At 35.9% G+C, this 27,453-nt stretch overlaps 2 protein-coding genes and 1 long non-coding RNA gene across 6 annotated transcripts in view; 1 reads left to right on the top strand and 2 right to left on the bottom strand.

The window, feature by feature from the left end:
• Positions 1 to 328: 328 nt before the first annotated feature.
• On the bottom strand, positions 329 to 21,529 carry LOC124439537 (sushi, von Willebrand factor type A, EGF and pentraxin domain-containing protein 1-like). Of its 4 annotated transcripts, XM_046989780.1 has the most exons (27): positions 21,375 to 21,527; positions 20,445 to 20,579; positions 20,189 to 20,359; positions 19,757 to 19,945; positions 19,196 to 19,396; positions 18,924 to 19,097; positions 18,520 to 18,699; positions 18,265 to 18,441; positions 18,018 to 18,191; positions 17,679 to 17,846; positions 17,088 to 17,258; positions 16,500 to 16,667; positions 16,163 to 16,336; positions 15,915 to 16,085; positions 15,637 to 15,810; positions 15,044 to 15,181; positions 4,590 to 4,625; positions 3,739 to 3,912; positions 3,487 to 3,657; positions 3,209 to 3,382; positions 2,357 to 2,530; positions 2,109 to 2,279; positions 1,751 to 1,924; positions 1,570 to 1,659; positions 1,259 to 1,441; positions 909 to 1,085; positions 329 to 767 (listed from the first exon to the last, which is right to left on the bottom strand). In XM_046989780.1, the coding sequence occupies exons 1-27, from the start codon at positions 21,430 to 21,432 to the stop codon at positions 580 to 582; spliced, it is 4,335 nt and encodes a 1,444-aa protein (XP_046845736.1). In that variant the 5' UTR covers positions 21,433 to 21,527; the 3' UTR covers positions 329 to 579. The 4 variants fall into 4 exon arrangements, with proteins under 4 accessions (XP_046845736.1, XP_046845737.1, XP_046845738.1 ...); XM_046989781.1 differs by lacking the exons at positions 3,487 to 3,657; positions 3,739 to 3,912; positions 4,590 to 4,625 and adding exons at positions 4,863 to 5,033; positions 5,111 to 5,284 and having other exon boundaries at positions 15,008 to 15,181; positions 21,375 to 21,529; XM_046989782.1 differs by lacking the exons at positions 3,487 to 3,657; positions 3,739 to 3,912; positions 4,590 to 4,625; ... (14 more) ...; positions 20,445 to 20,579; positions 21,375 to 21,527 and adding exons at positions 4,863 to 5,033; positions 5,111 to 5,284; positions 5,448 to 5,615; ... (9 more) ...; positions 9,435 to 9,569; positions 10,355 to 10,498.
• Positions 21,264 to 27,453, top strand: part of LOC124439549 — an 18,232-nt gene continuing 12,042 nt past the window's right edge. The window contains exon 1 of the long non-coding RNA XR_006946361.1: positions 21,264 to 21,274. This is a non-coding gene — a long non-coding RNA (uncharacterized LOC124439549). The remainder of the gene's footprint in view (positions 21,275 to 27,453) is intronic.
• On the bottom strand, positions 22,788 to 23,916 carry LOC124439545 (probable ATP-dependent RNA helicase ddx56). The gene is made up of 3 exons (XM_046989799.1): positions 23,766 to 23,916; positions 23,429 to 23,633; positions 22,788 to 23,179 (listed from the first exon to the last, which is right to left on the bottom strand). The coding sequence occupies exons 1-3, from the start codon at positions 23,866 to 23,868 to the stop codon at positions 22,942 to 22,944; spliced, it is 546 nt and encodes a 181-aa protein (XP_046845755.1). The 5' UTR covers positions 23,869 to 23,916; the 3' UTR covers positions 22,788 to 22,941.

Below are 27,453 nucleotides of genomic sequence, written 5' to 3'. Positions count from 1 at the left end.
TATGCTGCTTCGTTGAAAACTATATATTTAAAAAATCTTGTAAAAATAGAAACACAGGGTAACGGCTTTTGTAAATATAAGTGAGGTCGTAAAAATATAGTTCAATGCAAGATTTGGTTGTAAAGATAACTCGTAAACAATGTAGGCGAGGTTTGAGCAATGAGCATCCAAACGAGGATTTTCCTCCGGTAAAACATTGCATAAATATTCAATACGCCGGTTTCCCTCATGAAGAAAAAAACGGTGAATATATCTGGGAGCTAATGGGTGAATGGTAGTTGAGTTTGATTCCCGAACCATCTTAAGCAAAAAAAACAGGGCTAAAATGTTATAGCAGGTGGCATGACCCTATAAGCACGTCAACTGCGCAAAAAATCGTGAAAATTAATGCATAAATCATACAAAAGATAGGCCTCTATTGCTATCTATAGGTTTCTAATCAAATGTACCGGATGGCAGTTTTGTAAAAAGAAACTAGACTCTATAATACTTTTAAAGCTTATATAAAATTATAACGTCATATGTCAAAATTGTTGAAAGGAAATTGATGTTTTTGTATCTCTAGATACATTGAACTCCTCAGGTTTGGCTTTTTTTTACACAGGTCGGCACGGCATTGCTCCATTTTCCTTCATTACATTGCAAGTATTTTTGTCCCTGAATAACATAGCCAGGATGACAACCAAAAATTATGAGGTCATCTTGATAGTGTCCACTTTTATATTTTATCAAACCATTCGGAGGTGCACCGAGATCCATACACGTCGCTGTTAGATAAGAAAATCATTGAATTACATAGAGTTTTTTTCGTTCTATCATCGGGCATCTACTCATAATACACATATTTTATTATCAATATTGTAAGTTAGAACGACCAGCCATCGTTCAGACAAGATGAGGAAACTTACCAAGGCACTTTGGAGGAGATCTGCTCCATTTTCCACTTCGGCATAAGATAATACGTTTCCCCTCCATTTTATAATTCTTAAGACAACGAAACGTCACTCTACCGCCATGATGAGATTCATTAAGTGTTGCATATCCTCCTTTGATCTTTCCAATAACTGGACAGCTCACTCTCGGTCCTTTCAAAAGATCAGCAATGACAGTATTTTTTACATTTTATACAAAGGTCGGCACATTTGCTGACAAAACATACGACAGAAAAAGCATCATGGAATACAATGAAACACGTTATATGCTTCATGCAGTAAGATTTTCTATAATCTATATTTCAAAATAAAAAGTATTTCGTCACCTGTGGGCACACATTTTGGTATTGTTGCATTCCATTGGCCAGATGCTAAACATTTGATAACTTCTTCACCTTCTAAAACCCAATTTTTCCAGCATTCGAATGATCTTTTCGAGCCAGGAGTTACGCCCCTGCCGAAAACTTTTCCTTTTCTTAATTTGACTTCAGGACAAGTCTTTAACAATCCTTTGCAAAAAGTAAATTTAACTAGTACAAAATCAACTCGAAACTGTGATCGGTTGCTTGACTAATCATATCCTAGCTACATTAAAATTTTACAATTCTGCTATACATGTTAGAAAAGACACTATTACCTTTGGTTGTCATCCTTTCAGTGGTAAACAACGTTGTTTTGATAGGAGTCGGCGTCGTTGTTGTTGAAATTCTTTCAGTAGTTGTCTTCACTAAAAATTCACATGTTTAGTAATTCGTTAACATGTGCAATATAAATACAACGGTATAGAAACGATTATGGACATTAAAAATCTTTATTACCTTTACATGATGGTATGACACCATTCCAAGCTCCTCCTGTGCATGTCAGTCGCTTGGAAACAGACGGATGCAAGTATTCGTTGCTTCTGCAAACAAATTCCACTTGCTTGCCATCATAAAATTGATTTCCTACAATTTGGGCATTCGTTGTTCCTGAGGGATCAGGACATCGCACTGAAAAGCAGATACTCAAGTTTTTGTAAAATACGTTAATTCTCACATAGAAAAAAAGTGACATAAAAAAAATTTGTCTACTTATGTTAAAAGAGAGCCCGATATCGATGTACTATTCTAAGTTCATAATGTTGTATAGCTAGCTATTTTGGACAAAACCTCAGCAGATGTTAACACGACTTACATTCACAGCGCGGCATTGTTGAATCACTCCACTCGCCAAAATTACATTTTCTCCTGTCTATGCCTACAATTTGATAACCAGGTCGACATCTAAATGTTATTGTTTCTCCGTGTTTAAAACCGTTTTTGAAAATAAAGCCATTTTCTGGAGCTGCCAGTTTAGTGCATGGACCTATTGGAAAACAAATGAATCCATAGTCCGTCATGTTAGTATTGAGCAGTTTGTCACATGACAGACAAATTTTTTACCAGCACATCTGGGAGTTGGATGATTCCATCGGCCATTATTACAACGTAAAGTATCTTCACCATCCACAACTAAAGGATCCCGACAACTGAATATCGTCAAATCTCCATGTCTGAAACCAGCTCTTTGCAAAGATCCACCAAGAAATGGAGGATTATTAAACGGCAGACAAGGAGCTGGAAAGTCAAATTATTACTTTTAGGTGTCATCAATGATATCGTACCATAATTTGTAATCCAACAAACAAGAGCTTTTTCGTTGCTAAAACTAAACTAACTCCATCTTTGTATGCAAGGACGCAAACATTTAACATGTTCATCATCACCAGCTATCTACCTAAACATCTTGGAAGATTATCATTCCAAGCACCATCAAAGCAGGTGAAGACATTTCTGTCTACTAAAAAGCAGATACTCGAGTTTTTATAAAATACGTTAGTTTTCACATAGAAAAAAAGTGAAATAAAAACAATTTGTCTGCTTATGTTAATAGAGAGCCTGATATCAATATACTATTCTAAGTTCATAATGTTGTATAGCTGGTTATTTTGGACAAAACCTCAGCAGATATTTTTCAACAGTTCAATTAAAATTGTTCAATGAATGAAATTTCATTATTTATGTTGCATGGGATTGAGTTACAGGCTTACGGTGCTATTAAAGTGGTCACAGTCACTTTTTCATTTCTTTTCCGCTTAAGGATGTGAAATTTGTTCAGAAATTCAATTCTATTCGTTACTTAGCTCATGTATCATGCAATCAAAATGACTTTGATCCTGACCTTGTAATTTCATCGGATGATATAAAGTTTGTAAATTTTAAATGGATTTTAAGGAAATAAAATATCTTTATTACCTTTACATGATGGTATGACACCGTTCCAAGCTCCTCCTGTGCATGTCAGTCGCTTAGAAATAGACGGTTCCATGATTTCATTTTCTCTGCAAACAAATTCAACTCGCTTGCCCTCATAAAATTCATTTCCCCTAACGTGTGCACTCGTTGTTCTTGAGGGATCAGGACATTGTACTAAAAAAAACAGACATTTCAAGCTTGTATAAAATACGTCAAATCTTCACAAATCAATCTGAACACTTTATTTGTTGTTTTTCATTGCGTTTAACACGACTTACATTCACAGCGTGGCATCGTTGAATCACTCCACTCGCCAAAATTACATTTTCTTCTGTCTATGCCTACAATTTGATAACCAGGTCGACATCTAAATGTTATTGTTTCTCCGTGTTTAAAACCGTTTTTGAAAATAAAGCCATTTTCTGGAGCTGCCAGTTTAGTGCATGGACCTATTGGAAAACAAATGAATCCATAGTCCGTCATGTTAGTATTGAGCAGTTTGTTTGTCACATGACAGACAAATATATTACCAGCACATCTGGGAGTTGGATGATTCCATCGGCCATTATTACAACGTAAAGTATCTTCACCATCCACAACTAAAGGATCCCGACAGCTGAATATCGTCAACTCTCCATGTCTGAAACCAGCTCTTTGCAAAGATCCACCAAGAAATGGAGGATTATTAAACGGCAGACAAGGAGCTGGAAAGTCAAATTATTACTTTTAGGTGTCATCAATGATATCGTACCATAATTTGTAATCCAACAAACAAGAGCTTTTTCGTTGCTAAAACTAAACTAACTCCATCTTTGTATGCAAGGACGCAAACATTTAACATGTTCATCATCACCAGCTATCTACCTAAACATCTTGGAAGATTATCATTCCAAGCACCATCAAAGCAGGTGAAGACATTTCTGTCTACTAAAAAGCAGATACTCGAGTTTTTATAAAATACGTTAGTTTTCACATAGAAAAAAAGTGAAATAAAACAATTTGTCTACTTATGTTAATAGAGAGCCTGATATCAATATACTATTCTAAGTTCATAATGTTGTATAGCTGGTTATTTTGGACAAAACCTCAGCAGATATTTTTCAACAGTTCAATTAAAATTGTTCAATGAATGAAATTTCATTATTTATGTTGCATGGGATTGAGTTACAGGCTTACGGTGCTATTAAAGTGGTCACAGTCACTTTTTCATTTCTTTTCCGCTTAAGGATGTGAAATTTGTTCAGAAATTCAATTCTATTCGTTACTTAGCTCATGTATCATGCAATCAAAATGACTTTGATCCTGACCTTGTAATTTCATCGGATGATATAAAGTTTGTAAATTTTAAATGGATTTTAAGGAAATAAAATATCTTTATTACCTTTACATGATGGTATGACACCGTTCCAAGCTCCTCCTGTGCATGTCAGTCGCTTAGAAACAGACGGTTCCATGATTTCATTTTCTCTGCAAACAAATTCAACTCGCTTGCCCTCATAAAATTCATTTCCCTAACGTGTGCACTCGTTGTTCTTGAGGATCAGGACATTGTACTAAAAAACAGACATTTCAAGCTTGTATAAAATACGTCAAATCTTCACAAATCAATCTGAACACTTTATTTGTTGTTTTCATTGCGTTTAACACGACTTACATTCACAGCGTGGCATCGTTGAATCACTCCACTCGCCAAAATTACATTTTCTTCTGTCTATGCCTACAATTTGATAACCAGGTCGACATCTAAATGTTATTGTTTCTCCGTGTTTAAAACCGTTTTTGAAAATAAAGCCATTTTCTGGAGCTGCCAGTTTAGTGCATGGACCTATTGGAAAACAAATGAATCCATAGTCCGTCATGTTAGTATTGAGCAGTTTGTCACATGACAAACAAATTTTTTACCAGCACATCTGGGAGTTGGATGATTCCATCGGCCATTATTACAACGTAAAGTGTCTTCACCATCCACAACTAAAGGATCCCGACAACTGAATATCGTCAACTCTCCATGTCTGAAACCAGCTCTTTGCAAAGATCCACCAAGAAATGGAGGATTATTAAACGGCAGACAAGGAGCTGGAAAGTCAAATTATTACTTTTAGGTGTCATCAATGATATCGTACCATAATTTGTAATCCAACAAACAAGATGTTTTTCATTGCTAAAACTAAACTCACTCAATCTTTGCATGCAAGGTCGCAAACATTTAACATGTTCATCATCACCAGCTATTATCTACCTAAACATTTTGGAGGATTATCATTCCAAGCACCATCAAAGCAGGTCAAGACATTTCTGCCTTCTAGATGATAGTCTCCATTACATTCGAATGATATTTGTTCTTGATGTTTGAAACCATCACGAGTAACTCGACCATGCAATGGTGCTCGCTGTTTGGAGCATGGGGCTGAATAAAAGAAAAACATGAAAACGATGAATGCCATGCATAACGCTTGTCTTCTAAATCCTTATTTTTCATGTATTGTTTGAGGCATAAAGTTACGAAGTTGTGTATTCAATGTAAATAATTACATGTTTGTAAATGTAGATCGCCCAGGTTGGTATAGTCCTGAGAAGGACTGTTTTTGTTGTTGTTGACTGACGTTTCGACAACCTTAGCGGTAGTAATCTTCAGAGTCAATTTTTGTCCTTCTCAGGACTATACAAACCTGGACGATCTACATTTACAAACATGTAACGATACTCCCCGGTTCAAACCATTTTCTTTAATGTAAATAATGATGAAGACAAGTAAAAAAATAATTATAAAAAGAGTGCAATGGTTTTCTCCGGATCAATTATGCTCAAGCAATCAACAATAACACACCTCGACAAACTGGTTTACTTGCATTCCATTGACGTGTTTTAGTACATCTTATTGAGCTTTCTCCGTCCAAAACATAACCAGGACGACAACGAAAACTTAAAAGGTCGCCGTCCAAATATCTTTCACCAAACACCCAACCGTTTTGTAAACTCCTGATAGTGGGGCAAATCGCTGAAAAAACAGAGTCGAACCGAATTTGTCAACCAGGTTTAACAAAGTTTTAAATAGAACAACAACAATGGAGCAGTTTGGCAACTGGCTTTACAAGGTAAAAAGACTTAGCTTTCCATCGCTTTTTTGTCGCAATAACACATCGAACATGAATGGCACCTCCATAAGTGACAGGACAACACGACATTTTTTAAGGGGGTGGTCGGAACATTTTCTATCTTAAATGAACTAATTTACCCAACTTTCCAGCAAATAATGCCAACTGGCTTTGTCTACCCAGCATTTTTTCTAGGGGGGGGGGGCTTTCGCTCCCTCTGCCCCTACCAGTACACCAGTAATAAATGATATCAAGTGTCAAATGTACGAGTTCTTTCAATGGTTTCTCAGTATTTTCAATGTAAAAAAAGTATGCTATACTACAACTTACCCAGACATTTTGGCATTGCACTAGACCATCGACCATCGTTGCAAGAAAATCTCTCATTTCCTATTAGCTGATGATTTTTCTTACATCGAAATGTTACAGTTGAGCCATGTTCTCGTGACTTCATATACACGTGGCCATTGGATAGTTTAGGCACATCAAGACACATAGCTAAAGAAAATTATCTCAGAAGCTGAGTGCTTTTTCAATTCTTGTAACACTGAAAATGTCTTTGAATTCATGACCTTAATGCAAAATTTTGTAAAACAGGTTTTTCCTCTTTAGCGGGTGCGTTTACAATGGTCATTTCATATTTTCTGAAAAAGGAGAAGTTTCATTGTACGAAATTCAAAGAAACTTCTCCCGGTCATTTTTACGAACCTTTACATGTTGGAATGGTGCCTCTCCATTCACCATTTTCACAAGTCAATCTTTTGTTTTTGCCTGGAACTAGCGTGTGGGTTTTACGACAGGTGAACATGACTGTTTTTCCATGGTAGAATTTGCTACCTGTAACTATTGCATTGGTTTTCCCCGATGGGTCTGAGCATCTTTCTGTAAGTTAATCAGGAAAAAATAACGTTATGCAATAACTGCACAAACTTTAGTGAACTATTTATCAACGTACCCAAACAGACAGGAAGACTTCTTGACCATTTTTCATTGATCTCGCATGTTGCCACAGCACTGCCTTCTAAGACATAGTTGTCATTGCAAGAAAATCTCACATCATTTCCATACGTATAGCCGTCAGCAGCTACGGTGTTTCCATTTTTAGGTTGTCCAGGATCTCCACAATTAATGACTATTGAAACAAAGTTGTTGTAAAGGCTTAATCTGCACAGTAAGGGGAGGGAACCGGGAGCAAAACACATTTTCTTACTATTGCAAGTTGGCTTGCTTCCACTCCATTTTCCGTTCGAGAGACACGTCTGCCGGAGGTTACCATCGAGTTTGTTACCAATGTCACAAGTGTACTCCACAAATGATCCACAATAAATTGGCTGAGATGACAATTGTCGAATGCCATGTCTTAAGTCACCAGGATCAGCACACGTTTTACCTTAAAAAAGTTAAAGATTAAAAGTAGAAAACTCGTTTGACAGATTTGATGGATCAATGGAAAAAGATTACAAAAGAAAGGAGGCCATCAAGTCGTACGTAGGGACAAAGATATTACACAATCAATAATGAAATAAAATTGTTTGTTTTTACCACATATCATTCACGGCTGTCGGTTGTAACATGGGGATAAGTTTGTAACATGGGGATAAAAAGATACCTACGTGTACATTGAGGTAGTTGATCACTCCAAGATCCATCTGACAGACATTCTCTGTAACTTGCACCAGATAACTCATAGCATGAGTCACATGAATAATGTACAACATCTTTGAAGGAATAAGATAATCCTGATTTTCGTCCATTTCTGGGCGATCCTGGATCTCCACAACTTTTAGCTGTCTCATAAAGGAGCATTTACAACCATCAATAACAATTACACCAATGGTTAACGTTTTAACAAGTCGGATGTGAATCACGTTTATAATTTTCTCACCTATGCACGTGAATCTGTTCGTTTGCAATCTCCAACCGACACTCTCACAGCGCATGAGCCCAATAGCAACTGGACTACGATGACCAGGTTTACAAGACAGCAGAAGACGAGTTCCTAGTTGATGAGAGGCTTTATTCTTCCAGCGACGAGGTATACGTACTTGTGAATTAGATGGAAGCACTACTCTCGAACATTGTTGGACTGAAACTGATGAGAAACTTTCATTTTATTATGGAAAACAGTCAAAATGTACAAATTCAAAATCTAACGTTTTTGCAATCAGCACATCACAAAATGTCTTAATTATAAAATGATGATTGTGTTACAGCAACGGACGTGCAATTATCGTGCACAGCGGTTTCACGAAGTTAGCAGTTGTATACAAAGTACAAAGTAAAATTTTGTTTGACTTTTCTTATAAGATATACATGTACATTATTATCCCCTGAAGAGTGAGAAATCACGAAACAGGCTTGTCGGGATGAAATCGTAGTTTTTTCGTATTTTCTTCTTCTTATCAATATATGTATATTATATATATAATCAATGCCAGCGTACTTCTGCAAACAGGCGGAGACGATGTCCATCGGCCATTTTTTTGACATGTAATGGTAGTTTTATCTGTGGTGGTGTAACCAGGTGCACAATCATAACGTAGCTTTGTTCTTTCTGAAAATCCTTGAAGACTTTGTTTGCGTCGGTTTCTTCTCGTGTTACTGGGAATTCCAGGATCAGAACATGCGATTTCTATGGGAAGAAATACTTACGGATTAAAAAGATAAAAGATTGAAGAAGTTCAATTGACCGAATGATTCTGTTTATTTCAATGTATCAGCTGATTCGGCCGACAATTCATCTCAAGAAGATGAAAAATCATATTATTACAGAGTTCTCATTTCACCTTCAGTTCTCATTTCATAACATAACGTAGTAAAGTAAAAAAATATTGTTAGTTGCCTTTACTCTATGTTGTTAGTCATGTGAACTTACTGCATCTTGATTTTTTTCCATCCCATAATCCCTTGGCCCGACAGCGACGAATACTTGTTCCAAACAGCTGAAAGTTTGGATTGCATACAAACTTTAAAGTCGCATTAAAGTTGGTGTTTTTGCCGATAATGCGACCGTTACGAAATTTCTTTAATTGTGTGCACCTCAAACCTAGAAACGATGAAATACGGAAGTTGTTTTTTAATGAAAGACGAAGGTGATGGAAGTTGGCGATCACTCATAAATATGCCTATACTTTTCTTGACACAGCTAAAACCACAATCACCATCACACAGACATTGTTTGTTTTTATCTGCACAGCCAATGGATGGTAAACATTCATCAACACATTTGCTATTGGGCTTCTTGTTTGTCCGCGGACAAGCAGAACCTTTGACAAGATTAGATAAGAAATAAAGTTATTAGAAAGTTACGTTATATGATTATCAAAAAATGTGTTTGCATAACCTTATGCAAATCGAGGAGACATTTAGGAGAACTCGAAAGCAAATCAGTGCATGCCCGAGACCGAAGGTCGAGTCTGATGTTTGCATAAGCCTGTGCAAACACAAAAAAATCTTTTATTTCTTCTATAAAATAACTACACTGCAAAACGGATAAATTTAAACAAAACGTTTTAAATTTCCTCTGACATGTATTTGTGATTGATTTGCCCATTCTTATTCATTGATTCAATTGATTGAGCTCTCAAATCGGTTTGCCCAAACTGAGCTATAAACAAATCAACGCACGCAGAAACTATCTAAAATCAACTTCTCTGACGTAAGCAAAACAAAAGGCCTACGAAATAAAGGATTTTAAGTTGTTGTCTTGTCGAGACAGATCAATGGTTTGACAAGTATTATATAGGACAATGTATAACTACTGTCAATGGAAACACAATAAAAATCGTACCTACTATTATAATAGAACTATTTATATATTTAGTCGACGGATTTAGCTTATCATTCTCAATCATATCAAAACATCAAATTTAGAAAGAGAGAAAGATGTTTGACTTATTGATCCTCCTATCTACAGAAAGAATTAGAATTTTCTTCGAACGTATCGACGAAAGAAAGAACTGTACTTGCTACTTCCCTATTGGAAATTACAGACAGCGCAATCTGCTTTCACAATCCAAGTTTAAGTTGAATTCTAGTATCATCAACTTACCACAAACTTCTTTGATGAAAACAACGAAGTAAATACTCAAAATTGAAGTGAACTTCATAATTTTCGACTAACTTTTCTTTTCATATGTATAAGTTGTCATAAATGTGTATTTATGGTATGTTCCGGCTGTTCACCTTGCTGAAACAGGAACTTGTAGGTGTCGTAATTTAATCTCCATCTTATCACATTTCCACAGAAAAGGTATCGGTCATGAGTGTGATGAACAGTTATCCATTCATCTCATCAGTCAACAGTTATTAAAAGCTGGGAACATGAAATTGCTGTAATTTTTAAAGGACTGCAAACGAACAACCAACTGGACACTACAAAGTCCCTGATTCATGCAAATATTCCTTTTTTTCTACATGTAACCATTGAGTTCTATAAGAACTCAATGCATGTAGCTCACAGAAGAATGTCAATGTAACTTGTATCTATCATCAACAAATGTTTCTTGTCTACAGTTATTGTTACTCTAGACGACGAAGATACCCAAATAAAGTCTGTGAATACCACAAACACGTCTTTGAAAACAACCAGGGTAACGGCGGTATCGATTACTTACGGTAAAATCGACAGCGACATCAAGGAGAAAGTCAGTGTTTTTCTAGACTCGGATCAGCTTTCACATCGTCACTGAAAGTCTAAATAATACAATGTGTTGATCTCAGTCGGCCGCTTTTGCATAGTGTTTGTCAGTTGATTTGCAGTGTTAGCATCATGCATGTATACTTGTGAAGTCAATGGTTATGTAATCCAGCAAGTGTTTTCTGTATTTTGGCTAACGAAAACTGTAGTAGATACTTAGTAAAATTCTAGAGCAGGTTTTGCGATTACATAAATAAGGAAAACTCAAATAGATGTGCTCGTTTTGCAGACAAAGTTTACTTACTATTGGACAAGCCATAATATTTGACATTTAAAACAGTTGCAGTTCTTTATAGGCGTGCCAAACAGTTCATTCATATTGTCTACTCTATAATTTATTGGTCATATTATTGTTAGAATAATAAAAATTAAGAAAATAAATTCAGTGCAATAACAAAGCAAAGATTCAGATTCACAGAGACTTCAGCATTATAATTTCTTATTCTTAAGAAAATGGAAAGAGTATACAACATAAAGTAAATGGTTTGAACCCGGGAGTATCGTTACATGTTTGTAAATGTAGATTGTCTAGGTTGGTATAGTCATGAGAAGGACTGTTTTTGTTGTTGTTGACTGACGTTTCGACAACCTTAGTGGTAGTCATCTTCACAGTCAAATGTATACAAACATGTTACCAGGGGCCGCGGAAGTATCTTAAAAGTGGGGGGGCACTGACCGAAAAGGGCATGTGAGTTTGCAGCTTACTGTTTTAGTATATTACAGATATACATTGTTTCATGAATCATGATTAAGTTTCAAAGTCTGCAAAATATTGGTAGACATTCTTAGAATGCTATGCGTATTCTCTACTGCTCGGCGTGCGTGCTAACAAATTGAACTAAGATGACTACATGAACAATTTTATTAAGTAATGCGATCTCATTAAAATTTCCCAAAAAATCTAACCCTACGTTCGTTTTTGAGAACAAAGTCCTTAGCTATTAAACGTAAGTCCAGTTCGTCAGTTCTGGCCTTGTTTACATGCTGCCGTCATTGTGCTCCTGAGATGTGTCTTGACAAGCCGCTGGCATGAAAAAGATCGTTCTCCAGAGGCTGCGCTCATCGCAAGTCTCTCAGCACAAACGCTTACAATCGAGTCCTAGCAAACTTTCCGTTGACTCAATTTGCATAGGTCCTACCAATAGGGAGGTAGTCGTGGAACTTGGCAAAGACGTATACGTTAGGTTTTGAGAAGTTGTGTGAACTGGTTCGGTCGGCGGCGCGACTAGTATCTCTGAAGACGATGTAGAGTCAGACTCGCCGAATTTTGGTTTGGAATGAGAATGAGGAGATAAACACGTTGATGGAGTTTCTGTAGCTGACGGCAGTGTCAAATTAGACCTAGAGTCGATGTTTTGTTCAACAACGTTCTCTGCTGGAGCACTACTAAAAAAACTCGTCAGTTTTCGCATGCTTTTAGCTGTTTCTACAAGCTCTTTTTTCTTTTCTTGTTTTCACCTAGCAGCTCTAGGCATGATGATTTTGATTAGAAGTGATTTAAACCGCAAAATTTTCAATTATTACGATTATGAACTGTCAACAGTTTTGTAGGACCAATGGCCTGAAAGACAATACGACGGGAGCAATGCGTTGCCGTAGAATTTATAGTCTCATGTGGATCATAAATTGCGACTTCTCATTGGTTAATTAAGTTACTGGGCGGACGTCTGCGAAGACAACCCCAATCGAGAAACGCGATTTTTGATCTATCTGGGTAATCAAGATCAAAAACTAAGCTATAGCTGATTTCGCATGATGCCGACAGACTTTGTTCTACTCTCGGGGCTACTTGTATCTAAGAAAAACTTCTTCAGTCCAATTTTACTTAAAACAAGGGCATATCTCTACCATGAAAAAGGGCACTTTCATTCCAGAAAAAGGGCACATTTTTCCCTGTTGCAAAAAGTGGGGGGGCACTTGCCCCCAATGCCCCCCCCCCCCGGTTCCGCAGCCTCTGCTTGCAAACTACGAAAGCGTTAATATAGTATTTAAAAAATCATAAACAATATTTTCAAAAATATTTCAAAACGATATATTGAAAAACGATGTAGTGAGAAATATACGAGAGAGCTGCGTCATTATGAAGAATACTCGTTGTCTGATGAATATATTTTCAAATACAAACGCAACAAACAGCGCAAAAGCCAGCTAAAAGCAGCTCAAAAATGGCGTTATAGAGAATTGCCAAATTCGGATTTTTTTAGTGGGAACGTGTGCCTGCCATCAAGCAATTTTTTATTGATGTATGCTGCTTCGTTGAAAACTATATATTTAAAAAATCTTGTAAAAATAGAAACACAGGGTAACGGCTTTTGTAAATATAAGTGAGGTCGTAAAAATATAGTTCAATGCAAGATTTGGTTGTAAAGATAACTCGTAAACAATGTAGGCGAGGTTTGAGCAATGAGCATCCAAACGAGGATTTTCCTCCGGTAAAACATTGCATAAATATTCAATACGCCGGTTTCCCTCATGAAAAAAAACGGTGAATATATCTGGGAGCTAATGGGTGAATGGTAGTTGAGTTTGATTCCCGAACCATCTTAAGCAAAAAAAACAGGGCTAAAATGTTATAGCAGGTGGCATGACCCTATAAGCACGTCAACTGCGCAAAAAATCGTGAAAATTAATGCATAAATCATACAAAAGATAGGCCTCTATTGCTATCTATAGGTTTCTAATCAAATGTACCGGATGGCAGTTTTGTAAAAAGAAACTAGACTCTATAATACTTTTAAAGCTTATATAAAATTATAACGTCATATGTCAAAATTGTTGAAAGGAAATAGATGTTTTTGTATCTCTAGATACATTGAACTCCTCAGGTTTGGCTTTTTTTTACACAGGTCGGCACGACATTGCTCCATTTTCCTTCATTACATTGCAAGTATCCTTGTCCCTGAATAACATAGCCAGGATGACAACCAAAAACTATGATGTCATGTTGATAGTGTCCACTTTTAATTTTTATCAAACCATTCGGAGGTGCACTGAGATTCATACACGTCGCTGTTAGATAAGAAAATCATTGAATTACATAGAGTTTTTTTCGTTCTATCATCGGGCATCTACTCATAATACACATATTTTATTATCAATATTGTAAGTTAGAACGACCAACCATCGTTCAGACAAGATGAGGAAACATACCAAGGCACTTTGGAGGAGATCTGCTCCATTTTCCACTTCGGCATAAGATGTTATGTCTTCCCTCCATTTTATAATTCTTAAGACAAAGAAACGTCACTCTACCGCCATGATGAGATTCATTAAGTGTTGCATATCCTCCTTTGATCTTTCCAATAACTGGACAGCTCACTCTCGGTCCTTTCAAAAGATCAGCAATGACAGTATTTTTTACATTTTATACAAAGGTCGGCACATTTGCTGACAAAACATACGACAGAAAAAGCATCATGGAATACAATGAAACACGTTATACACTCCAAGCAGTAAGATTTTCTATAATCTATATTTCAAAATAAAAAGTATTTCGTCACCTGTGGGCACACATTTTGGTAATGTTGCATTCCATTGGCCAGATTCCAAACATTTGATCACTTCTTCACCTTCTAACACCCAATTTTTCGTGCAGTCGAATGATATTTTCGAGCCAGGAGTTACGCCCCTGCCGAAAACTCTTCCTTTTCTTAATTTGACCTCAGGACAAGACTTTACCAATCCTTTGCAAAAAGTAAATTTAACTAGTACAAAATCAACTCAAAATTGTGATCGGTTGCTTGACTAATCATATCCTAGCTACATTAAAACTTTACAATTCTGTTATACATGTTAGAAAAGTGTTAGCCTGACAAGACTATTACCTTTGGTTGTCATCCTTTTAGTGGTAAACAACGTTGTTTTGATAGGAGTCGGCGTCGTTGTTGTTGAAATTCTTTCAGTAGTTGTTATCGCTGAAAATTCTCATGTTTAGTAATTCGTTAACATGTGCAATATAGATACAACGGTATAGAAACGATTATGGACATTAAAAATCTTTATTACCTTTACATGATGGTATGACACCGTTCCAAGCTCCTCCTGTGCATGTCAGTCGCTTGGAAACAGACGGATGCAAGTATTCGTTGCTTCTGCAAACAAATTCCACTTGCTTGCCATCATAAAATTGATTTCCTACAATTTGGGCATTCGTTGTTCTTGAGGGATCAGGACATCGCACTGAAAAGCAGATACTCAAGTTTTTGTAAAATACGTTGGTTTTCACATAGAAAAAAAGCGACGTAAAAACAATTTGTCTACTTATGTTAATAGAGAGCCTGATATCAATATACTATTCTAAGTTCATAATGTTGTATAGCTGGTTATTTTGGACAAAACCTCAGCAGATGTTTTTCAACAGTTCAATTAAACTTTTTCAATGAGTGAAATTTCATTATTTATGTTGCATGGGATTGAGTTACAGGCTTACGGTGCTATTAAAGTCGTTACAGTCACTTTTTCATTTCTTTTCCGCTTAAGAATGTGAAATTTGTTCCGAAACTCAATTATATTCGTTACTTAGCTCATGTATCATGCAATCATAATGGCTGTCATCCTGACCTTGTGATTTCATTGGATGATAGAAATTTTGTCAATTGTGAATGGACTTTAAGGGAATAAAATATCTTTATTACCTTTACATAATGGTATGACACCGTTCCAAGCTCCTCCTGCGCATGTCAGTTGCTTGGAAACAGACGGTTCCATGATTTCATTTTCTCTGCAAACAAATTCAACTCGCTTGCCCTCATAAAATTCATTTCCCCTAACGTGTGCACTCGTTGTTCTTGAGGGATCAGGACATTGTACTAAAAAAAACAGACAGTTCAAGCTTGTATAAAATACGTCAAATCTTCACAAATCAATCTGAACACTTTATTTGTTGTTGTTCATTGCGTTTAACACGACTTACATTCACAGCGTGGCATCGTTGAATCACTCCACTCGCCAAAATTACATTTTCTTCTGTCTATGCCTACAATTTGATAACCAGGTCGACATCTAAATGTTATTGTTTCTCCGTGTTTAAAACCGTTTTTGAAAATAAAGCCATTTTCTGGAGCTGCCAGTTTAGTGCATGGACCTATTGGAAAACAAATGAATCCATAGTCCGTCATGTTAGTATTGAGCAGTTTGTCACATGACAGACAAATTTTTTACCAGCACATCTGGGAGTTGGATGATTCCATCGGCCATTATTACAACGTAAAGTATCTTCACCATCCACAACTAAAGGATCCCGACAACTGAATATCGTCAACTCTCCATGTCTGAAACCAGCTCTTTGCAAAGATCCACCAAGAAATGGAGGATTATTAAACGGCAGACAAGGAGCTGGAAAGTCAAATTATTACTTTTAGGTGTCATCAATGAGATCGTACCATAATTTGTAATCCAACAAACAAGATGTTTTTCATTGCTAAAACTAAACTCACTCAATCTTTGCATGCAAGGTCGCAAACATTTAACATGTTCATCATCACCAGCTATTATCTACCTAAACATTTTGGAGGATTATCATTCCAAGCACCATCAAAGCAGGTCAAGACATTTCTGCCTTCTAGATGATAGTCTCCATTACATTCGAATGATATTTGTTCTTGATGTTTGAAACCATCACGAGTAACTCGACCGTGCAATGGTGCTCGCTGTTTGGAACATGGGGCTGAATAAAAGAAAAACATGAAAACGATGAATGCCATGCATAACGCTTGTCTTCTAAATCCTTATTTTTCATGTATTGTTTGAGGCATAAAGTTACGAAGTTGTGTATTCAATGTAAATAATTACATGTTTGTAAATGTAGATCGCCCAGGTTGGTATAGTCCTGAGAAGGACTGTTTTTGTTGTTGTTGACTGACGTTTCGACAACCTTAGCGGTAGTAATCTTCAGAGTCAATTTTTGTCCTTCTCAGGACTATACCAACCTGGACGATCTACATTTACAAACATGTAACGATACTCCCCGGTTCAAACCATTTTCTTTAATGTAAATAATGATGAAGACAAGTAAAAAAATAATTATAAAAAGAGTGCAATGGTTTTCTCCGGATCAATTATGCTCAGGCAATCAACAATAACACACCTCGACAAATTGGTTTATTTGCATTCCATTGACGTGTTTTAGTACATCTTATTGAGCTTTCTCCGTCCAAAACATAACCAGGACGACAACGAAAACTTAAAAGGTCGCCGTCCAAATATCTTTCACCAAACACCCAACCGTTTTGTAAACTCCTGATAGTGGGGCAAATCGCTGAAAAAACAGAGTCGAACCGAATTTGTCAACCAGGTTTAACAAAGTTGTAAATAGAACAACAACAATGGAGCAGTTTGGCAACTGGCTTTACAAGGTAAAAAGACCTAACCATCGCTTTTCTGTCGCAATAACACATCGAACAAGAATGGCACCTCCATAAATGACATGACAACACGACATTTTTTAGGGGGGTGGTCGGAACATTTTCTATCTTAAATGAACTAATTTACCCAACTTTCCAGCAAATAATGCCAACTGGCTTTGTCTACCCAGCATTTTTTCTAGGGGGGGGCTTTCGCTCCCTCTGCCCCTGCTAGTATACCAGTGATGAATGATATCAAGTGTAAAATGTACGAGTTCTTTCAATGGTTTCTCAGTATTTTCAATGTAAAAAAAAAATGCTATACTACAACTTACCCAGACATTTTGGCATTGCACTAGACCATCGACCATCGTTGCAAGAAAATCTCTCATTTCCTATTAGCTGATGACTATTCTTACATCGAAATCTTACAATAGAGCCATGTTCTCGTGACCTCATATGCACGTAACCATTGGATAGTTTAGGCACATGACGACACATAGCTAAAAAAAATTATCTCAGAAGCTGAGTGCTTATTCAGCTCTTGTAACACTAAAAATGTCTTTGAATTCATGAATATAATGCGTTTACAATGGTCATTTCATATTTTCTGAAAAAGGAGAAGTTTCATTGTACGAAATTCAAAGAAACTTCTCCCAGTCATTTTTACGAACCTTTACATGTTGGAATGATGCCTCTCCATTCACCATTTTCACAAGTCAATCTTTTGTTTTTGCCTGGAACTAGCATGTGGGTTTTACGACAGGTGAACATGACTGTTTTTCCATGGTAGAATTTGCTACCTGTAACTATTGCATTGGTTTTCCCCGATGGATCTGAGCATCTTTCTGTAAGTTAATCAGGAAAAAATAACGTTATGCAATAACTGCACAAACTTTAGTGAACTATTTATCAACGTACCCAAACAGAAAGGAAGATTTCTTGACCATTTTTCATTGATCTCGCATGTTGCCACAACACTGCCTTCTAAGACATAGTTGTCATTGCAAGAAAATCTCACATCATTTCCATACGTATAGCCGTCAGCAGCTACGGTGTTTCCATTTTTAGGTTGTCCAGGATCTCCACAATTAATGACTATTCAAACAAAGTTGTTGTAAAGGCTTAATCTGCACAGTAAGAGGAGGGAACCGGGAGCAAAGCACATATTCTTACTATTGCAAGTTGGCTTGCTTCCACTCCATTTTCCGTTCGAGAGACACGTCTGCCGGAGATTACCATCGAGTTTGTAACCAATGTCACAAGTGTACTCCACAAATGATCCACAATAAATTGGCTGAGATGACAATTGTCGAATGCCATGTCTTAAGTCACCAGGATCAGCACACGTTTTACCTTAAAAAAGTTAAAGATTAAAAGTAGAAAACTCGTTTGACAGATTTGATGGATCAATGGAAAAAGATTACAAAAGAAAGGAGGCCATCAAGGCGTACGTAGGGACAAAGATATTGCACAATCAACAATAAAATAAAATTGTTTGTTTTTTACCACATATCATTCACGGCTGTCGGTTGTAACATGGGGATAAGGTTGTAACATGGGGATAAAAAGATACCTACGTGTACATTGAGGTAGTTGATCACTCCAAGATCCATCTGAGAGACATTGTCTGTAACTTGCACCAGATAACTCATAGCATGAATCACATGAATAATGTACAACATCTTTGAAGGAATAAGATAATCCTGATTTTCGTCCATTTCTGGGCGATCCTGGATCTCCACAACTTTTAGCTGTCTCATAAAGAAGCAGTTACAACCATCAATAACAATTACACTAATGGTTAACTTTTTAACAAGTCGGATGTGAATCACGTGTGTAATTTTCTCACCTATGCACATGAATCTGTTCGTTTGCAATCTCCAACCGACACTCACACAGCGCATGAGCCCAATGGCAACTGGACTACGATGACCAGGTTTACAAGACAGCAGAAGACGAGTTCCTAGTTGATGAGAGGCTTTATTCTTCCAGCGACGAGGTATACGTACTTGTGAATTAGATGGAAGCACTACTCTCGAACACTGTTGGACTGAAACAGACGAGAAACTTTCATTTTATTGTGGAAAACAGTCAAAATATACAAATTCAAAATCTAACGTTTTCGCAATCAGCACATCACAAGATGTCTTAATTTTAAAATGATGAATATGTAACAGCAACGGACAATGCAATTATCGCGCACAGCAGTTTCACGAAGTTAGCAGTTGTATACAAAGTACAAAGTAAAATTTTGTTTGACTTTTCTCATAAGATATACATGTACATTATTATCCCCTGAAGAGTGAGAAATCACGAAACAGGCTTGTCGGGATGAAATCGTAGTTTTTTCGTATTTTCTTGTTCTTATCAATATATGTATATTATATATATATAATCAATGCCAGCGTACTTCTGCAAACAGGCGGAGACGATGTCCATCGGCCATTTTTCAGACATGTAATGGTAGTTTTATCTGTCGTGGTGTAACCAGGTGCACAATCATAACGCAGCTTTGTTCTTTCTGAAAATCCTTGAAGACTTTGTTTGCGTCGGTTTCTTCTCGTGTTACTGGGAATTCCAGGATCAGAACATGCGATTTCTATGGGAAGAAATACTTATGGATTAAAAAGATAAAAGATTGAAGAAGTTCAATTGACCGAATGATTCTGTTTATTTCAATGTATCAGCTGATTCGGCCGACAATTCATCTCAAGAAGATGAAAAATCATATTATTACAGAGTTCTCATTTCACCTTCAGTTCTCATTTCATAACATAAAGTAGTAAAATAAAAAAATATTGTTGATTGCCTTTACTCTATGTTATTAGTCATGTGAACTTACTGCATCTTGATTTTTTTCCATCCCATAGTCCCTTGGCCCGACAGCGACGAATACTTGCTCCAAACAGCTGAAAGTTTGGATTGCATACAAACTTTAAAGTCGCATTAAAGTTGGTGTTTTTGCCGATAATGCGACCGTTACGAAATTTCTTTAATTGTGTGCACCTCAAACCTAGAAACGATGAAATATGGAAGTTGTTTTTTAATGAAAGACGAAGGTGATGGAAGTTGGCGATCACTCATAAATATGCCTATACTTTTCTTGACACAGCTAAAACCACAATCACCATCACACAGACATTGTTTGTTTTTATCTGCACAGCCAATGGATGGTAAACATTCATCAACACATTTGCTATTTGACCTCTTGTTTGTCCGCGGACAAGCAGAACCTTTGACAAGATTAGATAAGAAATAAAGTTATTAGAAAGTTACGTTATATGATAATCAAAAAATGTGTTTGCATAACCTTATGCAAATCGAGGAGACATTTAGGAGAACTCGAGAGCAGATCAGCGCATGCCCGAGACCGAAGGTCGAGTCTGATGTTTGCATAAGCCTGTGCAAACACAAAAAAATCTTTTATTTCTTCTATAAAATAACTACACTGCAAAACGGATAAATTTGAACAAAACGTTTTAAATTTCCTCTGACATGTATTTGTGATTGATTTGCCCATTCTTATTCATTGATTCAATTGATTGAGCTCTCAAATCGGTTTGCCCAGATTAATACAAACTGAGCTATAAACAAATCAACGCACGCAGAAACTATCTAAAATCAACTTCTCTGACGTAAGCAAAACAAAAGGCCTACGAAATAAAGGATTTTAAGTTGTTGTCTTGTCGAGACAGATCAATGGTTTGACAAGTAATATATAGGACAATGTATAACTACTGTCAATGGAAACACAATAAAAATCGTACCTACTATTATAATAGAACTATTTATATATTTAGTCGACGGATTTAGCTTATCATTCTCAATCATATCAAAACATGAAATTTAGAAAGAGACAAAGATGTTTGACTTATTGATCCTCCTATCTACAGAAAGAATTAGAATTTTCTTCGAAAGTATCAACGAAGTAAAGAACTGTACTTGCTACTTCCCTATTTGAAATTACAGACAGCGCAATCTGCTTTCACAATCCAAGTTTAAGTTGAATTCTAGTATCATCAACTTACCACAAACTTCTTTGATGAAAACAACGAAGCAAATACTCAAAATTGAAGTGAACTTCATAATTTTCGACTAACTTTTCTTTTCATATGTATAAGTTGTCATTAATGTGTATTTATGGTATGTTCCGGCTGTTCAGCTTGCTGAAACAGGAACTTGTAGGTGTCGTAATTTAATCTCCATCTTATCACATTTCCACAGAAAAGGTATCGGTCATGAGTGTGATGAACAGTTATCCATTCATCTCATCAGTCAACAGTTATTAAAAGCTGGGAATATGAGATTGCTGTAATTTTTAAAGGACTGGAAACGAACAACCAACTGGACACTACAAAGTCCCTGATTTATGCAAATATTCCTTTTTTTCTACATGTAACCATTGAGTTCTATAAGAACTCAATGCATGTAGCTCACAGAAGAATGTCAATGTAACTTGTATCTATCATCAACAAATGTTTCTTGTCTACAGTTATTGTTACTCTAGACGACGAAGATACCCAAATAAAGTCTGTGAATACCACAAACACGTCTTTGAAAACAACCAGGGTAACGGCGGTATCGATTACTTACGGTAAAATCGACAGCGAAATCAAGGAGAAAGTCAGTGTTTTCTAGACTCGGATCAGCTTTCACATCGTCACTGAAAGTCTAAATAATACAATGTGTTGATCTCAGTCGGCCGCTTTTGCATAGTGTTTGTCAGTTGATTTGCAGTGTTAGCATCATGCATGTATACTTGTGAAGTCAATGGTTATGTAATCCAGCAAGTGTTTTCTGTATTTTGGCTAACGAAAACTGTAGTAGATACTTAGTAAAATTCTAGAGCAGGTTTTGCGATTACATAAATAAGGAAAACTCAAATAGATGTGCTCGTTTTGCAGACAAAGTTTACTTACTATTGGACAAGCCATAATATTTGACATTTAAAACAGTTGCAGTTCTTTATAGGCGTGCCAAACAGTTCATTCATATTGTCTACTCTATAATTTATCGGTCATATTATTGTTAGAATAATAAAAATAAAGTGCAATAACAAAGCAAAGATTCAGATTCACAGAGACTTCAGCATTATAATTTCTTATTCTTAAAAAAATGGAAAGAGTATACAAACATAAAGTAAATGGTTTGAACCCGGGAGTATCGTTACATGTTTGTAAAAGTAGATTGTCAAGGTTGGTATAGTCCTGAGAAGGACTGTTTTTGTTGTTGTTGACTGACGTTTCGACAACCTTAGCGGTAGTCATCTTCAGAGTGAAATGTATACAAACATGTTACCGTTAGACAGTAGTCTGTTCTCATGCAGGCACACATTTCTACACAAACGGTGTATAATGTTTTTTGATGGTATATAAATAATTACGATGAATGTTTATTGATTCAGTAATCAACAGAAACAGCAAAGAATCACGAGTACACAGTTTCAATGATTATGCATTTATTATCGGTTTCCTACTTATGTAAGACAAGATTAAATGTCAAGTCAAGCTACATGTTTCTTTAGTGAACTAAGCAAAGAAATGTTTATTAAAAAAGAGTTCTCTATCCGCGATGATAAGGATATTTACGAACGCGTTAGTAGTACTTCCGATACCGTCTACGGTGACTACTGTACCGTCTACGGGAACCACCATAACGTCTACCACGATAACGTTTACCACGGTAACGTTTACCACGGTAACCGTAACGTCTGCGAGAACGATAACGTTTACGAGAACGATAACGTTTACGAGAACGAGAACGTTTGCGAGAACGATAACGTCCAGGAGAGGGAGAACGTTTTTCTAAACTTGGATCAGCTTCCACATCGTCACTATGTATAAAATACAGTCCGTCAACTATTGTAAATTTATTGAACAGTACAACAAACTAGCATTTGGTATTAGCATTTTTTATATATTCTATCTCTATAATAAACGCACAGAAACAGTACATGGAACACATGGGATTGATCTTATAAGTCACAACACTAAGCCTTTGATGTCAAGTTTTTTGGCAACACAAGAATACACCATTGAAAGGGAATAAGGAATGTAAAATCTATTCGACAAAGTTAACTTACTCATCTTCTGTCAGTTCATCTTCGTTCTCATTTTCTTGTAAGTCGTGTTCGGGGTCAGTATCGTCATCATTTTCTTCGTCTGTATTTTCATCATCATTTTCTTCTTCTGGATTTTCATCATTATTTTCTTCTTCTGAGTTTTCATCATCGTTACCCTCTAAGTCATTCGCAATGTTTTTCTCTGGGGAGTTTTCTTCGTCTGACTCTAAAAGAAACAACTATCGTTCTTCAATCACGAACAAAAGCATGGTTGACAAAATTTCTTATAATGAATAAAGCATTGAATAGATGAGCTTCGCAGTTTTCTAAATGAAATATCGAAAATTGATGAATATACCGTTCAAAATTCCATCTTTAAGATTGTATTCGTTTTCAGTTGGAGCTGCGTAAGTTACAGCTAAAAGCAACCCGATAGCAAGGAGAAGATAGATTATCTTCATCGTTAATTCTTTCTGTCTTCTTACTTTTCCAACAGTAGCTAGAAGAAGTGTGTTTGAAGACAGTTTCGGTCCCTTTTTTATAAAGAGCTGTCAATAAAGTATCCGATATTTTACCCACAATGAAATAAAAATATTTCTTTGTGATATCAGTTCATCGGAAAATTCTCCAGGCTTTGAAAGAAAAAGAAACTGATGACCGGATGACTCATCAAAACTACAAGTAATGTATTCCGCAATTAGAACCCTATATATGCACAATTAAAAAACTTATATTTGTCCTTTGATCATTTAAAATAATGACTTTTAACTTCATTTGCAAGCTCTTATTCTTCTTATGAATATTTATACTGGCATGATGCCAGTGTGATGTGTAGTAGTGTGCCTCACAATGCTGTATGGCAAATGGAGAATATAAGATTTTTCAAAATCTTACGGAGGAATTCGACAAGTAAAGACACAAATAAACATATCCTATGCAAGCTCTGACGTTTTATTGTCTTCAAAATATATATTTATTATTTAAATATTAAATTTTAGTGTCATGTACTAGCTCTTTTCTTACAATTTGTATAATAGTTAAAACCAGGGACTTGGAAGGGGTGGGTTTTTTGAAGTGTGGGTGTACCTTATAGTAAAGACACCCACAAATGTTACTTTAACGTTTATGATGTGTGTACCAAATTTTCAAATTGTTGAACAGGCACCAGGAGCCAGTAAGAAAGAAGAAAAACTGATTGAAAATAACCAATAAGAAAGAATTCCATTACTATTCTTGCGTTATGACATGGCGAATATGGTACACCCACAACTCTTAAAAGCTTCCAAAGCCTCTGGTCAAAACACATATAAATGAGTTATACTTGGAGGATAGAATATTTGTTTCCTGGATTTCACAAATTTGAAGTTTGAAGAAAGTTCGGCAAAGAATAAAAGTAAGAAATAAACAAAAGAGTCACATTGACCTTGATTATCACATGTGCGTGGTCTTGATGAGCGTTTTTTTTTTTGGGCACTCAGCTTTTGAAGCACCACTTATGAGACGAAGCATTTTAATATTTAGTAAAGTATTTTTAAGTGTCATTTTTGCATTGATGATCAAAGTTCCTTTTTTAAAAGTGCTCTGGAATATGGTTGAGGTCACCAGGATTTTAATGCTTCATGACTTGAAATCGATAAAAATACATGCGATGATTTTATGCTGAAATTTTGATATCCATGGGGAGGAGTTATTTAAGCGTTTGTGAACGTCAAATTGGACTAGGAGAGAAGCAAATTACTGACAATAACATTTATATGCGAAATGTAACGTACATGCATGTTTGTTTACTGATTACATAAAATTGTCTAAAAACTACATGTATCGCTATAAGTTAGGAATCAATAAATTTCAAAGTTGATGAAATATGCAATGCACATTGTCCAATATGAACTTGTAGTTGTGGTCATATTTATTTAACTGGGTGACAAATGAGTGTCCGAGAGGCTTCAAATGTTAGAACTTTCATGGCGTATTTGTCGGATAAATATTCCTTAATAAACAGTAAATAATGTAGAAGTGTATTATTTCTTACAAGGAGAAACAGCAAAAACGAGTCATTATACAGAGCCATGTTGCTAAAAGCATTTTAAGTGCATGCATGCAAGGTGGTGCAATAGATGTGACTAAGATTTAATATTCACCGAAATCAAATGATTACATAAAGTTCATGATAACTTTCAGTAAAATCATACGTTAGGCAAAGTCATTCTGAAATCATGAATGAGGAATCCCGTCGTACTAGCAATAATGAGATTGAAATATTGCAAAAGGAAACTATATTGGTGCTTGTCCGTGTGTTATACATTTGTGATTTTAAGTGCAAGAAAATGAACAACTGTAACGTGATTCATCATAAAAGAATATTTAGGAAGCATATGTATATGTAGCTATAGGTAGCCTTCGTTAATTTGAAATTAAGATTATAGATTTATATGCGAAATCGGATAATCAGGACAATCCAATGTTCCACAAATCATGCCCGTACATATAAGACATGCTCAAACAATAAATTTATATAATTTTATACTTCGTGTTATTTTTTTCACGAATCACAACATTGCCCCACATGGAAATCAAACTATACAGTCAGAAAAATAAAATTGCAGATATCATACAAACGTTCAGCAGTTATCTAAGATTCACCAATGTTTTACAACATTTGTCAACTAAACCAAACTAGTTGATTTTGACATATTTAGTTTACACACAGACATCATTTGTAGCATAAAATGTAAAACACTTTCAGTACGTTGTCTCATTTGCTCTGCATCAGTGTCAAAACAGCAAATAATTTTCATAAGCGTGCCATTTATATTGAGCTTGTACTTTTTGCATAAATTTTTCTTGGTGTCCTGAAATCAAACCACCCACCCCTTACTCCCTTCTCTTGCTCATGTCACTCACCTTCTATAATTAACCTAGTTCTGATAAGAATGCCATATAAGCTTTGAAAATTGCCATATTTGGGAATAATATTACGAAAATTCTTAGTCCGACACTGTACCGTAAGTGTGGTAACCGAGCAACGACATAATTATGATAAATTATGTCGTGCAAATTATGGGGGTAAATGATATAAAGAATGGATGTGCGTTAAAAACATATAGCGATAAAAATAGGTTAAAAAACAAATTTCAATGTTTATCTCTAATATACAGCATCGTGGTAGGAAACATAGGATAGTCTTCATCTAAACTACTTAACATGATTTTGGACATTCTTCTCATAGAATTTGAAGATGCTATGACGCTGTTTCCAAGCCGTAGCTCGAACGTTAAAGGGGAGGGGGAGGGGTGTTGGTTATTTATATATTCAGTTGTGATCAACTGAGCTCTCTTGAAAACATATATTTTTTCATAGGAAATTAGTCAAGCACAAGGGAATGTATGAATAAACAACCCCCCCCCCAACGTTCTAGCAACTGCACTGTCCGTTTTCATTTTTCTCATTTTCCTTGTTTTGTCAATCTCATATTTGTGATTTAACTGGAAGCACGCAAAGCTTGAAATAAAGCTTTTTCATTGCAGTAAATCAAAATCTACTTAAGTCTAATTTTAATTGAGTATGAGACCGGTCTCATTGTAGCTAAATCATTTAGTAACACACACTTCTTCAATATTTATCTTTTCAAACAACACACACATATATTTTCAATTCAGCTTCACAACATATTTATAGTTTGTTGGAAATAAAGTTTGTTGGACACGCGCTATACCTTGATTGGTCCAAAATTACCTCATCTTTTATTGAACATATACCAATAGGAAAGCTGATGTGAAGATTTATGGAAATGACACATCATACATTAGCAACCATTTAAATTTTTTTTGAACATAATCGATGAAAATAAAACATGAAAGACAAGAGCAAAACAGGTATGTTCCATGACCACTATTTATCCATGCAACAAGTCTATATTTTTACTCTTTGCATGTCTTTTACAAAGCTTCCAAATATGAAACGTTATGTTGAGATACTTGACAACAAAAGAACATATTCATGAAATGATCGCACGGTCCTTATGATTTTCACGTTCTTTGATCGAC

This window comes from Xenia sp. Carnegie-2017, unplaced genomic scaffold (genome assembly GCF_021976095.1).
Source record: "Xenia sp. Carnegie-2017 unplaced genomic scaffold, XeniaSp_v1 HiC_scaffold_19, whole genome shotgun sequence".
Classification (NCBI taxonomy): Eukaryota; Metazoa; Cnidaria; class Anthozoa; order Malacalcyonacea; family Xeniidae; genus Xenia; species Xenia sp. Carnegie-2017.
The sequence above is the reverse complement of the archived record's forward strand: the minus strand, read 5'-3'. Positions and strand labels throughout refer to the sequence as shown.

Excerpts from the sequence above, each read along its gene's own strand:
- LOC124439545 (XM_046989799.1), bottom strand. The coding sequence starts at position 23,868 with ATGAAGATAATCTATCTTCTCCTTGCTATCGGGTTGCTTTTAGCTGTA. Across the intron at positions 23,634-23,765 it reads TAAAGATGGAATTTTGAACG|AGTCAGACGAAGAAAACTCC; the intron begins GTATATTCATCA and ends TGTTTCTTTTAG. Across the intron at positions 23,180-23,428 it reads GATGAACTGACAGAAGATGA|TGACGATGTGGAAGCTGATC; the intron begins GTAAGTTAACTT and ends TTTTATACATAG.
- LOC124439537 (XM_046989781.1), bottom strand. The coding sequence starts at position 21,432 with ATGAAGTTCACTTCAATTTTGAGTATTTGCTTCGTTGTTTTCATCAAA. Across the intron at positions 15,811-15,914 it reads AACGATGCCACGCTGTGAAT|TACAATGTCCTGATCCCTCA; the intron begins GTAAGTCGTGTT and ends TGTTTTTTTTAG. Across the intron at positions 2,280-2,356 it reads TCCAACTCCCAGATGTGCTG|GTCCATGCACTAAACTGGCA; the intron begins GTAAAAAATTTG and ends GTTTTCCAATAG.